We start from the raw sequence: 15,172 nt of genomic DNA, 5'->3' as shown, positions 1-15,172 counted from the left end.
GTTTAAATCACTTGCCTGGGACACAAAGCCAGCACAGTAAAACTGGGGAATGAGAATGCCAAGATGAATCATCGATGAACTTAGGAACCAAAACATTTTCAAATGTGGGAAAATTTGGCACAGACTCAAGAAAACTAGAAATGAACTCTCAATATTAAAGATCAGAATATTCATTATTATTTTAAAAGTGATATCAGAGGATTACGTCTTGAGTTTTCCATTCTCACACTGAGAAACAGTAAGTACAAATAAGACGGAGCTATGACTTCACTGTTGGCATACTCAAATGTAAGATTCATTTATAAATAATTTGAAGTGACTGTTAAAAATAACACAAGTCAGAAAACTGAACTAGGATCAAGGAACCTAAGTCACACTATAAAGTAAAAAAAAGCAAACAAACAAAAATGTACAGATAAAAACTTATGGAAGATCTTTACTATCTGAAAAAATGGGAAGAGAAAAATGAGCGGATGGTAGGGGCAGAGTATATTTGACAGACTAATCTGTCACAAAATGACACAATTTTTCTTTAATTAGAGACTAGACATGTTTTGCTCTGCCAGTGCTGCTGCTGAAAGGCCAGAGGTTGCAACAGAGAGACATAGAATGCTCTCTTCCCTAGATGCCAAGTGAGGTTTCCAGTGTTCCCAGCCCCTGTCAGCCTAGGAATGAAGAACCAAGAAAAGAATCAAACTGAGTGCCACAATGCTAGGAGAATGAGTATAGAATAATTTTAACCATAAAATTTCAAGGTCAAATCTAACTGCAACTGCCTAGTCTTCAAGCAGCATTTATTTCAAGAAGTCATAAAACTAAACAAATTAAACAATTTAATTTTAATCCTCATTTTATTTTAAAATTGAGTCCTAAAATTTGGAAAACATAAACAACAAACCTGGTTGCCACATTCTGTTAAAGTTTGAATCCCCTTGAAAATTCCCATGATTATTTGGACCAGACTCTATTGCAGACATATCCTGTCCGTTTGGCATCATTCCTGGTGGTTGTTCTACCATGCTTTGCTGTCCTGAAGCTTCTCTTTGGGCAATCCAAGCTTGAGCCAATGCAGCCCAGTCAATCTGGCCTAACCAAATTTAACATAGCAGAATTTAACGTTCAGAATGTAGAAGCTAAAAGAACGTGCCTCTATGTAAAACAAGCATTTCAGTTAATCCTTATGGAGATTTTAAATAGTACAGAATGTTATAGTGGAAAAAAATGCTTAAAAATAATGCACATGCAGGTTACAAAATAAATGACTTCAGACATTCAGAAAAGGACTTTACAAAACAACCAATTTCTAGTATTACTCATAAGAAAATTTATTCCCTGTACCTTAGTTTATTCAATTTATAAAAACTCTTACTCTTTTTTAAAAATCACTATAAGAACAAATGATTAAACTCACTCTTTCTCAGACAGGTCCCATTCAGGTCTACACTGGATCCTACACACCTCCGGTGAGTATAGCTAGCTATTTCTGTTCCTTCTCAGTCAGCTTTGTTTAGCATCTTTGATTCCTTTCTCTAGGCAAAATATATCTCAACAACTTTCTTATTCATTTTTATTCAAAATTCATTGCTTCCTTTATCTTCATCAAAAATCTGTAGCTTTTACTCATGTGATTAAAGTGACTGGAACTACCCATGTCCATTTCCTGATTTTCGTGTTATAACATAAACATGTAAAATGTAACCACTCAAGGAAACAAGATAAAGATTACATGAGATTCCCTGTAATCCCTTTTGCAACTTCCTATAAATTTATAATTATTTCATAATAAAAGGTTTAAAAATCATAAAAAAAACTATAGCTAACATTTTAAGATCTAACAGTATTAATAAACAATGTAGACTAAGCCATAGTTTTTTATATCTCAGTTTAGCTAAGATTAAATAAATATATTCTCATACATTTTGACAAAGGTGAAGTTAAACTTGGTAATGTATATCTAAAACTTTAAATGTACAACTGTGATCTATCAAACCTATTTCTTACTTTTTTTCTTAAGAAACTAATTAGACAATAATGGAATGTATACAAAATAAGGAGAATGTCTTCAAAAAGTCAAGTCACAGACAATCAATCACCTAAAAGTGGATTTATTACAGTACAGTCTTATAATAGAATGCTATGTAGCTATTAAAAAAAAAAGAAATAGGAAAGCATTAACTCAGTAAACACAGGGCAGTAGAAGGGGGTCATACCAACTAAGCAAAACTGGCCGTGAATAACCACTGTTAGAACTCAGTAATAAATGGGGGATCCCTATACCCTTTTCTGCATCTACATAAGCTTGAGATACTCCGTTTTAAAATTATATAGTATACCATCAGTTGATTATGATCTACATAGAATCTTAAGACTCAGAATTAACAGCAGAAATATGATTAACTTAAGCAACACATTTAACAAAGACTTTCTTCAGAAAACAAGAACTAAATCAGTTTTAGAAATATAAAATCTATACAAAACTTTCTACCCTTTGAGGAAATATTACAAAGGGAAATCCATTCCTTGATAGGTATGCTAGGTAAGATGATTAAAGAGAAAAAATTAAAATCCAACCATAAAATGATCCAATATCTTAATTTCAATTCTACCTCCTTTAATCCTTGTGCCTATCTTCCCACTCATTTCTACATACCTCCCTACTCCACTCCTCAAAATTCAATTTGTTTCCTTACTTGGATCCTGCTGGTGCTGGAATGACTGCATCCATTGTTGTTGGTTCAAAGGCCACTGCTGCCAAGGTTGTCCTCCTTGATCCCACATCCTGACTTTTAAAATATATGTTTTTCTGTCTTCAACAAAAGTTTAAAAAAGAGAGAATGAGTGTTATTTAATGTTAAAAAAGCTCACACATCAGAAATTATTATATCATTTTACATTTATGTCATTAGAGCTCTAAAATTCTGCTCAAAAGTTTGCCAGAAGCAACTGGAATTTTTTGATTGGCAAGCAAGAACAGAAAATTTCATGTTAATGCTGGTGTCAAGAGTTTGGAGGAAAGCATAGATCTAATCAATTTAGCTCAAAGGGGGAACATTTTCCTAATTTTTTCTAATTCTAATTTAATTTAAAATCTCATATAAACCTGTGGAATGTAATTATTTTGAAGATTATAAGAAAAAAGGTTTATCTATTTAGCCTCCCATAATCCAAGACTTACTGAAGAGGGTAATCAAATAGCTCTAGTTAATGAAAGAAAACTCTTCCTTATAAATTTCAGTTAATGAGCGCAGAAGGTAGAATAGATTTAGAAAACTGTCATACTGTCAAACCTAATAAAAACAGCTGATTCACGTAGTCTTAGAAGAAAAGATGTGAAATCAAAAATTCAAAGGTTACCAAAATATCACCCCTACAGATTATTAAAATGTCTCATGAGACACAATGTTATGTCCCCAGAATTACTATCTTCACCAAAAATGTTTACCTGAGTCCAACTGAGCTTTTGGCTCTCACTTGCAGTGTGAAAGTGAAAGTCACTCAGTTGTGTCTGACTCTTTGTGACTCCACGGCCTATGCAGTCCATGGTATTCTCCAGGCCAGAATACTGGAGTGGGTAGCTTTTCCATTCTCCCACATTGCAGGTGGATTCTTTACCAGATGAGCCACAAGGGAAGCCCAAAATATTGGAGTGGGTAGCCTTTCCCTCCTCCAGGAGATCTTCCCAACCCTGGAGTGGGGAAGACCTGGGTTCGATTCCTGGGTTGGAAAGATCCCCTGAAGAAGGAAAAGGCTACCCACTCTAGTATTCTGGCCTAGAGATTCCATGGACTGTATAGTCCATGGGGTTGCAAAGAGCTGGACAGGACTGAGCGACTTTCACTTTCCAGTGTGAAGGAATTACAAGGGGACAAAGGTATTGGCCAAGCAGTATCAAAAGAAACAATCAGACAAATCTACAAGGTGAGACAGCCCACAAGACAAGGTTTCTTTTTTTTTTTTTTTGGCCGCATCATGCAGCTTGCAGGATCTCAGTTCCCCGAGCAGGGACTGAACCGATGAAGCCTAGAATCCTAACCACTAGGTCACCTGGAACTCCCCAAGACCAGGTTTCTTAATATATAATTAAGATGGAAAAATATATATAATTAAGGGGGAAAAGACATATGTTAATAACTATTAAATCTAGGTGATGGGTACGAGGACAGTTTAGTCAACTGTAAACTAGCTTGAAAACTTTTATAGTCAAAAGTTTTAAATGCCTACAAGTCATTTTTACACTTTCTTCAACTCAGATATACAACCCGATTCAAGAATCAATGACACGCATAGTAGGCAGAGTATGTTTCATTTTTGTACCCCAGGGCCTTAGCATAAGCAGGCATTTAATAAATGTTTACTAAATGCATCCTTTTAGACCTTTTCCTCTATTCTAAGAACAAAACTATTTCTTAGTATTGCAGGATCACAAAAAGTATGAGAGCCAGATATTATGGAAGTAATAGACACCAACTTAAATACAACAATGAGCTATTACAATCCTGGCTTTTAGAACTTGCAACTAGTCTTTGCTGCATTCTCAGAATGTTAAACACTTCTATCAGGGGCAGATCCTGACCACTCAGTTGAACACTGTGAATTAGGGAAGATGCATTCCTTTGTTATACCTTGTTTACTTATGAGTCAAGTGTACTTACTTGTCTTCTAATTGTATTGTATGTTCTATTATAATGGTATTATTAGAATAAGGCAAAACAGGCACTAAACAGTTCCGCACTTGAGGCCAATAACAGGACTGGGTATCAATTCCAAGCTTCTTTTTCTGATCTTTCTTCCAATTTCCTCTTTTCCAATTATACCTTTAAAGTTCTTTAAAAGTTAATGACTCATTAGCACTCTTGAAAACTTTAAATAACTAGCTAAAAGGAAACAAATAGAGGAACAGCCAGAAGAAACATCAACTACTATTTTGACTAACCTCAGAGGTTCACCTTCTGTTTAAAATTTAGGATGACTCAGAACTACAGCTTGGAAGCATAGCAGCAAGATTACTTATGCCCTGGAAAAAAAAAAAAAGTGAATGTTTGCACTTAAATAATAAAGAGCTATTAGAATAAAAATAAATCTAGAGATTCAACACAAAAGTGTGATCATCTCCAAATTAATCTGAAATTTTTTCTTCCATTAATTTTATGAGAAAAGATTTACCATTGTAAATTTAAAGGAAACCAGTGCAGCAAAAATGAGAAAGCAAAGCTTTTAAAACATTTTTCTTTCAAAACTTTCCTTTTTATATACTTGAACAATTCACTAACAATATAAAACATGTCAAGCAATTTAGGAACTATCATTCGTTGCTGTTCAGTCACTAAGTCGTGTCTGACTCTCTTCCACCCCACGGGCTGCAGCAGGTCAGGCTTCCCTGTCCTTCACTATTTTCCACAGTTTGCTCAAACTCACATTCATTGAGTCAGTGATGCCATCCAATTATCTCATTCTCTGTCACGCCCTTCTCCTCCTGCCCTCAATCTTTCCCAGCATCAGTCTTTTCCAACGAGTCAGCTCTTTCCATCAGGTGGCCAAAGGATTGGAGCTTCAGCCTCAACATCAGTCCTTCCAATGACTATTCAGGGTTGATTCCCTTTAGGATTGACTGGTTTGATCACCTTGCTGTCCAAGGAACTCTTAAGAGTCTTCTCCAGTGCCACAACTCAAAAGCATCAATTCTTTGGCACTCAGTCTTCTTTATGGTCCAATTCTCACATCCATACATGACTACTAGAAAAACCATAGCTTTGACCATTCGGTCCTTTGTCCGCAAAGTGCTTTTTAACACACTGTCTAGGTTTGCCACAGCTTTCCTTCCAAGGAGCAAGCGTCTTTCAATTGATTGGCTACAGTCACTGTCTGCAGTGATTCTGGAGCCCAAGAAAACAAACTCTGCCACTGTTTCCATTTTTTTCCCATCTATTTTCCATGAAGTGATGGGACCGGAGGCCATGATCTTCGTTTTTTGAATGCTGAGTTTTAAGCCAACTTTTTCACTCTACTATTTCACTTTCAACAAGAGGCTCTTTAGTTCCTCTTCACTTTCTGCCGTAAGGGTGGTTTCATCTGCATATCTAAGGTTGTTGATACTTCTCCTGGCAATCTTGATTCCAGCTAGTGCTTCACCCAGCCCAGCATTTCGCATGATGCATTTTGCAAACAAGTTAAATAAGCAGGATGACAAGATACAGCCTTGACATACTCCTTTCCCAATTTGTTCCTTGTCCGGTTCTAACTGTTGCTTCTGGACCTGCCTCCAGGTTTCTCAGGTCAGGTGGTCTGGTATTCCTATCTCTTGAAGAATTTTCCAGTTTGTTGTGATCCACAAAGTCGAAGGCTTTAGCGTAGTCAATGAAGCAGAAGCAGATATTTTTCTGGAATTCTCTTGCTTTTTCTACAATCCAATGGATGTTGGCAATTTGTCCTCTGTTTCCTTTGCCTTTTCTAAATCCAGCTTGTACATCTGGAAGTTCTGTTCACATATTGCTGAAGCCTAGCTTGAAGGATTACGAGCAGTACTTTGCTAGCATGTGAAATGAGTGCAACTATATGGCAGTTTGAACATTTTGGCATTGCCATTCTTTGGGATTGGAATGAAAGCTGGAATTGTCATATATGCCAAGAAAAAAAAAAAGGAACATTTTAAAAGATCTCATCTATCTGATATGAACTTAATGATACAACTAAGGTAATAAATTCAGATTCTTCCATGGAATTCTAAGTTTAAAAATTACATCAGCAAGGTGAGAACAATTTGTCCTTCAAATAGTTTAATCTTCTTCCAATATATACCTTTTTAAATAAATAAATACCTTTTTAAAGCTGATAGACCTTCCAAAGGTACTGGACACCTTCTAGGTGTCCTAAAGCCTATGACCCTGCAGTCACTAAACAACAAATGAATAAGTCTGTAGGTTCTTCTTTCCCTCTGTTTACTTTTATTGTTTACACTGTTAATGATAAGAAAATTGTTGACTTACATACATGAGAACCAAAAGGCTGGTGTTTAAGCACAACTTGCTATGTTTTACAAAGCTCTAACAGCACAAGAGTTACTGCATAGATTTTTCTGTGGTAGGTTGTAAACTCATACAATGCAGGGACTATAATAAGCTCTATATAGTGTCTGCTGGGGTTGCAAATAGATGTGCACATAATAAAATCACTTTAACATATCAATGATGTATGTTGACTATCATCATTTCCCAATACACACATTTACTTTTCTGGAAACCACTATAAAAACAGTTTCTTTTACTTACTCATGTTTAATGGTTGTCACAGTCAATTTTTTCAATTCCGCTTTTAAATTTTCTGATTATCACTTGTCACCTAGACTTCAGAACACAAGCCAATGATGCCTATCTATACCACTCACTATCTGTGTGAATATGGGAAAATTATCCTCTAATCCTTGGTTTTCTCAACTCTAAAATGGTAGACACGATAAATGTCTACATCATAGGATTACTGTGAAGATTAAGTGGGAAACATGTAACAACTGGGCACAAAAAGCTTCACTAAGTGGTAGTTAATATCACCACCAAGACGTTCTCACAATGTTTCTGATAGCACTAAAGTTTACAACTGGGGACAGGGAGGGGTGATCAAGCCAATCCATTTCTACTCAATTCCATTTTCTTACCTTAAAGCAATCTAAGGGTTATCCAGATTTCATTTTATCTTCAGGGGAAAAAAACACTTTTTGCTCCCATTTCTCACAGTATCATAAGCTGAAGCTTTTATTAAAACAAAACAAAGCAAAGATTTTCAAGTTTTCCTATACAGAGATTTTATGTGCATATTTTCAAAAGTGATTTATTACTTGTACCCTTTCTCTGTTTATTAAAACCATTTCTATTTTTACTATACTTTCCAAAGCTTTGTTCCCTCCAAAGTTTTTATAAAAGCTATTTTTAAAATACAGTGTTTGATACACTTAGGCTAAGAAAAATATGGAACCTGTGAAATTGTGACAAAAGCAGAATAAAAACATCTACTTCTGCTTCACTGACTACATTAAAGCCTTTGATTGTATGGATCACAACAAACTGGAAAAATTCTTAAAGAGATGGGAATACCAGACCACCTTACCTGCCTCCTGAGAATTCTGTATGCAGGTCAAGGTACAACAGTTAGAACCGGACAAGGAACAACAGACTCGTTCCAAATGGTAAAGGAGTATGTCAAGGCTGTATCTTGTCACCCTGTTTATTTAACTTATATGCAGAGTACATAATGCAAAATGCCAGGCTGGATGAAGCACAAGATGGAATCACGATTGTGGGGAGAAATGCCAATAACCTCAGATATTCAGATGACTGAAGGCAATGGCAAGTCACTCCAGTAGTATTGCCTAGAAAATCCCATGGATGGAGGAGCCTGGTAGGCTGCAGTCCGTGGGGTCGCTAAGGGTTGGACACGACTGAGCAACTTCACTTTCACTTTCACACATTGGAGAAGGAAATGGCAACCCACTCCCGTGTTCTTGCCTGGAGAATCCCAGGGACGGGGGAGCCTGGTGGGCTGCCGTCTATGGGGTCACACAGAGTCGGACACGACTGAAGTGACTTAGCAGTAGCAGCATTCAGATGACACCACCCTTATGGCAGAAAGTGAAGAGGAACTAAAGAGCCTCTTGATGAAAGTGAAAAAAGCTGGCTTAAAACTCAACATTCAAAAAACAAAGATCATGGCCTCCGGTCCCATCACTTCATGGAAAACACATAGGGAAAAAATGGAAACAGTGAGAGACTTTATTTTCTTTTGTTCCAAAATCACGGGAGATGGTGACTGTAGCCATGAAATTGAAAGACACTTGCTCCTTGGAAGGAAAGCGATGACAAACCTAGACAGCATATTAAAAAGCAGCGACATTACTTTGCCAGCAAAGGTCCGTATAGTCAAAGCTATGGTTTTTTCAGTAGTCATGTATGGATGTAAGAGTTGGACTATAAAGAAAGCTGAACTCTGAAGAATTGATGCTTTTCAACTGTGGTGTTGGAGAAGACTCTTGAGGGTCCCGGTCCCTTGGACTGCAAGGAGATCAGACCAATCAATCCTAAAGGAAATCAATCCTGAATATTCATTGGAATGACTGATGGTGAAGCTCCATTACTTTGGCCACCTAATGCGAAGAGCTGACTCATTAGAAAAGACCTTGATGCTGGGAAAGATTGATGGCAGAAGAAGGGGATGACAGAAGACGAGATGATTGGAAAGCATCACCAACTCAATGGACATGAGTTTGAGCAAGCTCCAGGAGATGGTGAAGGACAGGGAAGCCTAGCGTGTTGCAGTCCATGCGGTCACAAAGAGTCAGACATGACTGAGTGACTGAACAAAAACAACAATAAAACGCTTCAGTTAAACCTGCAGTTGAGAAACTTTACTTGGCTACAGAAAATGAATGTGAAACAAGCATGTTGGTAGAACACCAAAGTTTCAGTCTTTTAGGAAGGCAAGTTAACAGTAGAGTATTTTATCACAATTTTAAATGCTCATCCCTCTGAGCCAGTAATCCCACTTCAGGGACTTAGAACCATGGATGAGCATACTCACCATCTAACTCAAAAACCTGTAGCATGGCTCTAACAGTGAACATCTGCTTTTAGTGACACTCAAAAGGCAATAGGTGAGTTAAGAGGGAACCATACAGTGGACTGCTATTTAGCCATTAAAATGAATAAGGTAGATTTTTATATGCTGATATACACTGATGTATAAATTGTATTATGAATTGTATAGGGAAAAAATTATGATACAGGTCAATAATGATGCCACTCAAAGTTTGTTTTTTTTTTAAGAATGTAATTTTGTATAGAATATTCCTAAATTACCAAAAAGTTCTCAAAACTCGAAAGCTCTGGGGACGGAAAACAGAGATCAGTTCATTTTAATTTTTTTATTTTCTTTCTGTATTTTTTGAATTATTTAATTATGAGAGTGCATTTTAAAAAACAAATCTACTATAGATTTTTAAAGATACAAAGAACAAAGAAGCTGATCATCAAAATTTTTATGTTTTATCTTGACTCAAGAATCTTCTTGAGGGCATAGGAAATATCTTTTAATTATTTTGAATTCTCCAAAGTGCTTTGCCCATATTTAGTGGTAAAATATTTTACTCAGTCACTGAAATTTATTATCAAGTAAATATATTAACATTCATAGATGAAGATGACATTCTAGTACTGTGTCTCTGACTTTGTAACATCAAAAATCAATTTCAATCTATTCATTCTTCGCTTGGCTTTAATTTTAAAGATACATAAGCTCAATTTCTCAAGTTTAGAGAAATGTGATCATTGATGAGCTGGGCTGCAGACTTTCCCTTCACAGGGTTAAATTAACTGCTATTTCCTTCGAAACAACTGGGGTTTGGGAAGACCAGAAAGATCAACAACCATGGTTTGCATCAGATCGTGCACATTATCACACACAGCTACAAAAATCTAGTTTATGAATATGACCAGTGTTATGGACTGAATTGTGTTCTGCTAGAAAATATGTTACTCCTTTGAAGGAAAGCTATGACCAACCTAGATAGCATATTAAAAAGCAGAGACATTACTTTGCCAACAAAGGTCCATCTAGTCAAGGCTATGGTTTTTCCAGTGGTCATGTATGGATGTGAGAGTTGGACTGTCTCTTCAGAGTCCCTTGGACTGCAAGAAGATCCAACCAGTCCATCCTAAAGGAGCTCAGTCCCAGGTGTTCACTGGAAGGACTGATGCTGAAGCTGAAACTCCAATACTTGGGCCACCTCATGCAAAGAGTTGACTCACTGGAAAAGACTGATGCTGGGAGGGATTGGGGGCAGGAGGAGACGGGGACGACAAAGAATGAGATGGCTGGATGGCATCACCGACTCGATGGACATGAGTTTGAGTGAACTCCGGGAGTTGGTGATGGACAGGGAGGCCTGGCGTGCTGTCATTCATGGGGTCGCAGAGTCGGACTCGATTGAGCAACCGAACTGAACTAGAGAAGATATGCTGAAGTCCTACCCCCACTTCCATTAACTGTGAACATGGACTTATTTGGAAATAGGGTCTTGGCAAACATATTAAAATGAGGTTATACTGGATTAAAGTGGGTCTTAAACCAGTATGACTGGCGTTTTAAGAAAAAGAGAGACAGACATTGGGAAAATGCCATGTGACCACAGCAGCAGAGACTGGAGTAAATCGTCCACAACCAAGGAAAGCCAAAGACTGCTGGGAACCAACAGAAGCTTGGAAGAGGCAAGAAAGCATCCTCCCCTAGAGCAGAGAGAAAGAGAAGAAAGAAAAGGAGGAGAATGGTGGGAAGGACTCTTGAGCACACATGCATGACCCTGTCAAAACCTTTAATTTCAGTCAAACACTTGTAGTCTGGAGAACTGTGAAAGAACAAATTTCTGTTGCTTTAAAGTCAGTCTGTGGCAATTTAGTACAGTATCTCTATGAAACTAACACAACCAGAAATGACCATAAATGATCTTATTTATTTCTTAGATGACTCTATATTAGAACAATCATTGCTATGAGGTTCTTAAAATTACTCGTTTAAATGACAATCATTAATATTTGCAAAAGTCATCTTATAGACTGTATGACAGATGAATGAGAATGAAAATGTAGTGTTTGTTTTAAAGCTCTTAATGCACCAATTGGAAAATCAAAGAAATACAGAAATATACCCATTCTTTGGTGCATATAATGAAGTTTCTCACATCAAACACAAACCATAAAATGCAACAACCTTCTTATCCCCTGCCATTTCAGTCTTACACTCATGGTAACTGACCTCAAAGTCAAAAAGAATATATTTGGATCAAGTCAGATTACTTAGAAATGGCACTAACAAAGTTAACCTTGTAATCATTTGAAATGTTGTAACTTTTTTGCTACTTGATGTGAAATGCATTTTAGTATATACTGAAATACTTTGGTACCTTGCAAATCAAGAGAGGTAATAAAAAAATATTGGAGAGTTGAATCCTTTGATTACAGACAACAAAAACAAGTGACAATTGAAAAATAAATTTGAAAGAAAAAAATTGTAGAAAACCTAAAGGAAACAACCCCCAGTAGCAACAAAAACACTTACCTTTGTTCTAATACTATTTTCCAATTAAGGAAAGTAATCAGGGATTGGTAAAGCAATAGCTGATTCTTAGAACTGGGGCAAGAAATATACAAAATGAGCCTGGAACATCTTGCAGTGCCAGCAAGTAAGATGATGCTCAGAAAGAGGGATGGGGAAGATGGGAGGATGTCAGAGGTGCAGAGTAGACAACTCAAAGAGCTGCCCACGTCCAAAGGTGGGATAATCTGGGCAATAAAGTAGTACTGGATTACCACATAAATATTTATGAATCCTGACATAAGCAAACGATTAAAATAAATTGGAGGGAAGAGATAAATCTTTTATGCAGAGGACGGAAAAGGCAATGGCAAGCCACTCCAGTACTCTTGCCTAGAAAATCCCATGGATGGAGGAGCCTGGTGGGCTGCAGTCCGTGGGGTTGCTAAGGGTCGGATACAACTGAGCAACTTCACTTTCACTTTTCACTTTCACACATTGGAGAAGGAAATGGCAACCCACTCCAGTGTTCTTGCCTGGAGAATCCCAGGGACGGGGGAGCCTGGTGGGCTTCTGTCTATGGGGTCACACAGAGTCGGACACAACTGAAGTGACTTAGCAGCAGCAGTATTCCAAATAAATTATGTAGATACTCCATCATAAAGGAGGGAGAACTTAACTCTCTACTCCTTAAGTATGGACTGTGCAAAGGGACTCCCAAAGAGTACAGTATGGAAAGGGGAAAGTGCACAGGGGAGAGTCTACTCCGGAGCAATCTGACAAACACTACCTCAAGCAGGTGATCAAGGTCAATATCAACATGGTAAGTCATGTTCATAGCATGCAGCCTAGATGCAATGTGATGAAAAAGGCAATGAACGTCTGTGATCTTCCTCCTCAAAAACCCAAATATCGGTCTTATCATGAGAAAAACAACAAATTCCAATAGCAGGTCACCCTACAAAATATCTGGCCAGTACCCCTAGAAGTTGTCAAGGTCACTGTGTTACTTTGCTAGGGCTGCCATAACAAAGTACCAAAGACTGGATAACTGAAACAACAGAAATTTATTTCCTCATTGTTCTGGAGGTTGCTAAGTTTTTCTCTTTTTTTCCAAAAGAGCAGTACACAGAGGGAAGCTATCATTATAACATTGAAGTTTCATTATATCATGTAGGGCCCATGCTAATGACCTCATTTTACTTCTTGGAGATCCTATCTCCAAATATAGTCATATTTTGAGGCACTTAAGTTAGGACATCACTGTACGAATTTTCAGCCTGTAAAAGCCATAGAAAACAAAGCAGGCCTAAAAAATTGTCACAACCAAAGAAGACTAAGGACATATAACCATTAAATTTATATGATATTCTAAATAGGATCTCGGGCTGGAAAAAGGATATTAGGTTTAAACTTAGGCAATCTGAATAAACTAGGGACTTCATGTAATAATGTATCAATATTGGTCCATTCAATGTAACAAACGGGCCAAACTAAAGTTAATAGAAGAAACTGTGCGTGCGAGGTGGGGGAGAGGGAGTAGTTTATACGGTAACTCTGTACTACCTGCTCAATATTTCTGTAAATCAAAAACTGTTCAAAAAAATATAAAGCCTATTAACAAAACATTTTTAAACACAGTCTCAAGAACACCTTAAAAGAACAGATTTACCTTACCCACAGCCCACATCACCTTACAAAACAGCTTTTGTTGCCTTTGCCTTGCTGCACTCCAACTAGAAACTCCAAGTTTATTTTGCTGTTCTATGAATTAACCAACAATCAGAATCTGTCGAGGACCCGCGAGGTTCAGACGATAATAGTATCCTCTACAGGATAATGAAATTGAAATGTCGGATGCTACTTTTCTTTCCCGAAGTTTAAGACATAGTCTCTATGACTTTAAAAATACAAGGATAATAGAAACTAAGCAACTGTACTTAAAAAAACACAGCTGCCCTTGGCTGCGCCTGCGTAGTCTCAGCCACCAGACACAGAAGGTCCAGGACCCGGCCCCCGCCTCCTCCGCTCCCCTGCACCCCCTCCCCGTAAGAGGGTTCCCACTGCGCACGCGCAATGCTTAACGGCCGGTCAGGAGCCCAACAATCACTCCCTTCTCATCGGAGAGGGAACTCTCGTAGTTAGAAGGAGGGCTCGTGAGCAAGCTCTTTCAATAAGAACATTTCCTTTTCACCGGGAGCATCGCCGTGATTCATCAAGTCAGGCGGACGCCACCGCTTTAAGGGAGAAGAGGTTCCAGCGGTCGCGCCAAGCAGCGTACGCAGGCTACGTGTTTAAGTTATGCTACCTTCGCCACAGAAACCAAGAAAGTTGTAATGGCCTGGCAAGTCCCCACGCCTAATCGTTCAGCACCACTTACCCACTCTGTTTCCGGAACACCGCTGTCGCCACCGTTCCTGTAATACCTCTCCAACCCTTTCGATGCTTCTACTTCTTCACGAACAAGACAAGATGGCGCCCGATTAGTCTCACCCGGAAGTGAATAATAATAACATCCGTTAGTCACCTGAAGCCATACTGTCTCCCATCCAAGTCTTTGAGCACATGACTGCACCAGGTTAACATGTTGCGACGCCATTTTTGTTATGGGCAAAACCACCTCGACTTTGTAAAGAACAGAATGCAAATATCTGGACGTTCTTGTACTTTACCGTTTAAAGTATCCAGCGCCAATCCTGACCCACTTTTATCTTCACAGTGAACAGAAAGCCAAGACTTTAAGTATTCTGTACAGAGCGCGCTCAAAATTTTTACTTTAGCAGCGTGATCCTATTTCAGGGGGATGTGTGCTGGCTGCCGTAAAGGTTGAGTTCGCGGCACTGCTTTTCAGACTACGGAGGGGCCCCAGGGTCAAATGAACCAACTTGCGGGTTGCTCGGTGCACCCTGAGCTGTATTTCAGGACCACCAGAGTCTGGCCCGAACTTCCACAGTTCTCCCAGCTTGGGTCTCACCGAGCGCCTCCAAGGGCTCCGCCTCCAGGGAGACCGGACGTTGGTGAAGTGACTGGTCTGGATGGAGAGAGAGCGGAGACTTTAGCTGACCCCGCAGCGGCGGGTCTTTGTTAACCTCGAAAACAT

The 15,172-nt window shown here is 38.4% G+C and overlaps 1 protein-coding gene across 3 annotated transcripts in view; it reads right to left on the bottom strand.

Moving 5' to 3' along the window:
• The window catches only part of PNISR (PNN interacting serine and arginine rich protein), a 29,972-nt gene extending 15,362 nt beyond the window's left edge, over positions 1-14,610 (bottom strand). Inside the window, exons 1-4 of one of the 3 annotated variants that reach the window (XM_055433729.2) lie at positions 14,453-14,610; positions 4,934-5,014; positions 2,691-2,807; positions 899-1,087 (exon numbers count right to left, since the gene is read on the bottom strand). In XM_055433729.2, the coding sequence (XP_055289704.2) occupies positions 899-1,087; positions 2,691-2,778 (277 nt within the window). In that variant the 5' untranslated portion in view covers positions 2,779-2,807; positions 4,934-5,014; positions 14,453-14,610. The remainder of the gene's footprint in view (positions 1-898; positions 1,088-2,690; positions 2,808-4,933; positions 5,015-14,452) is intronic. The other 2 variants (XM_055433730.2, XM_055433731.2) reach the window with 2 other exon arrangements.
• Between the last annotated feature and the right edge of the window lie 562 nt (positions 14,611-15,172).

This window comes from Moschus berezovskii, chromosome 10 (genome assembly GCF_049115385.1).
Source record: "Moschus berezovskii isolate FMDL1 chromosome 10, NW_MosBer_1.0, whole genome shotgun sequence".
Classification (NCBI taxonomy): Eukaryota; Metazoa; Chordata; class Mammalia; order Artiodactyla; family Moschidae; genus Moschus; species Moschus berezovskii.
The sequence above is the reverse complement of the archived record's forward strand: the minus strand, read 5'-3'. Positions and strand labels throughout refer to the sequence as shown.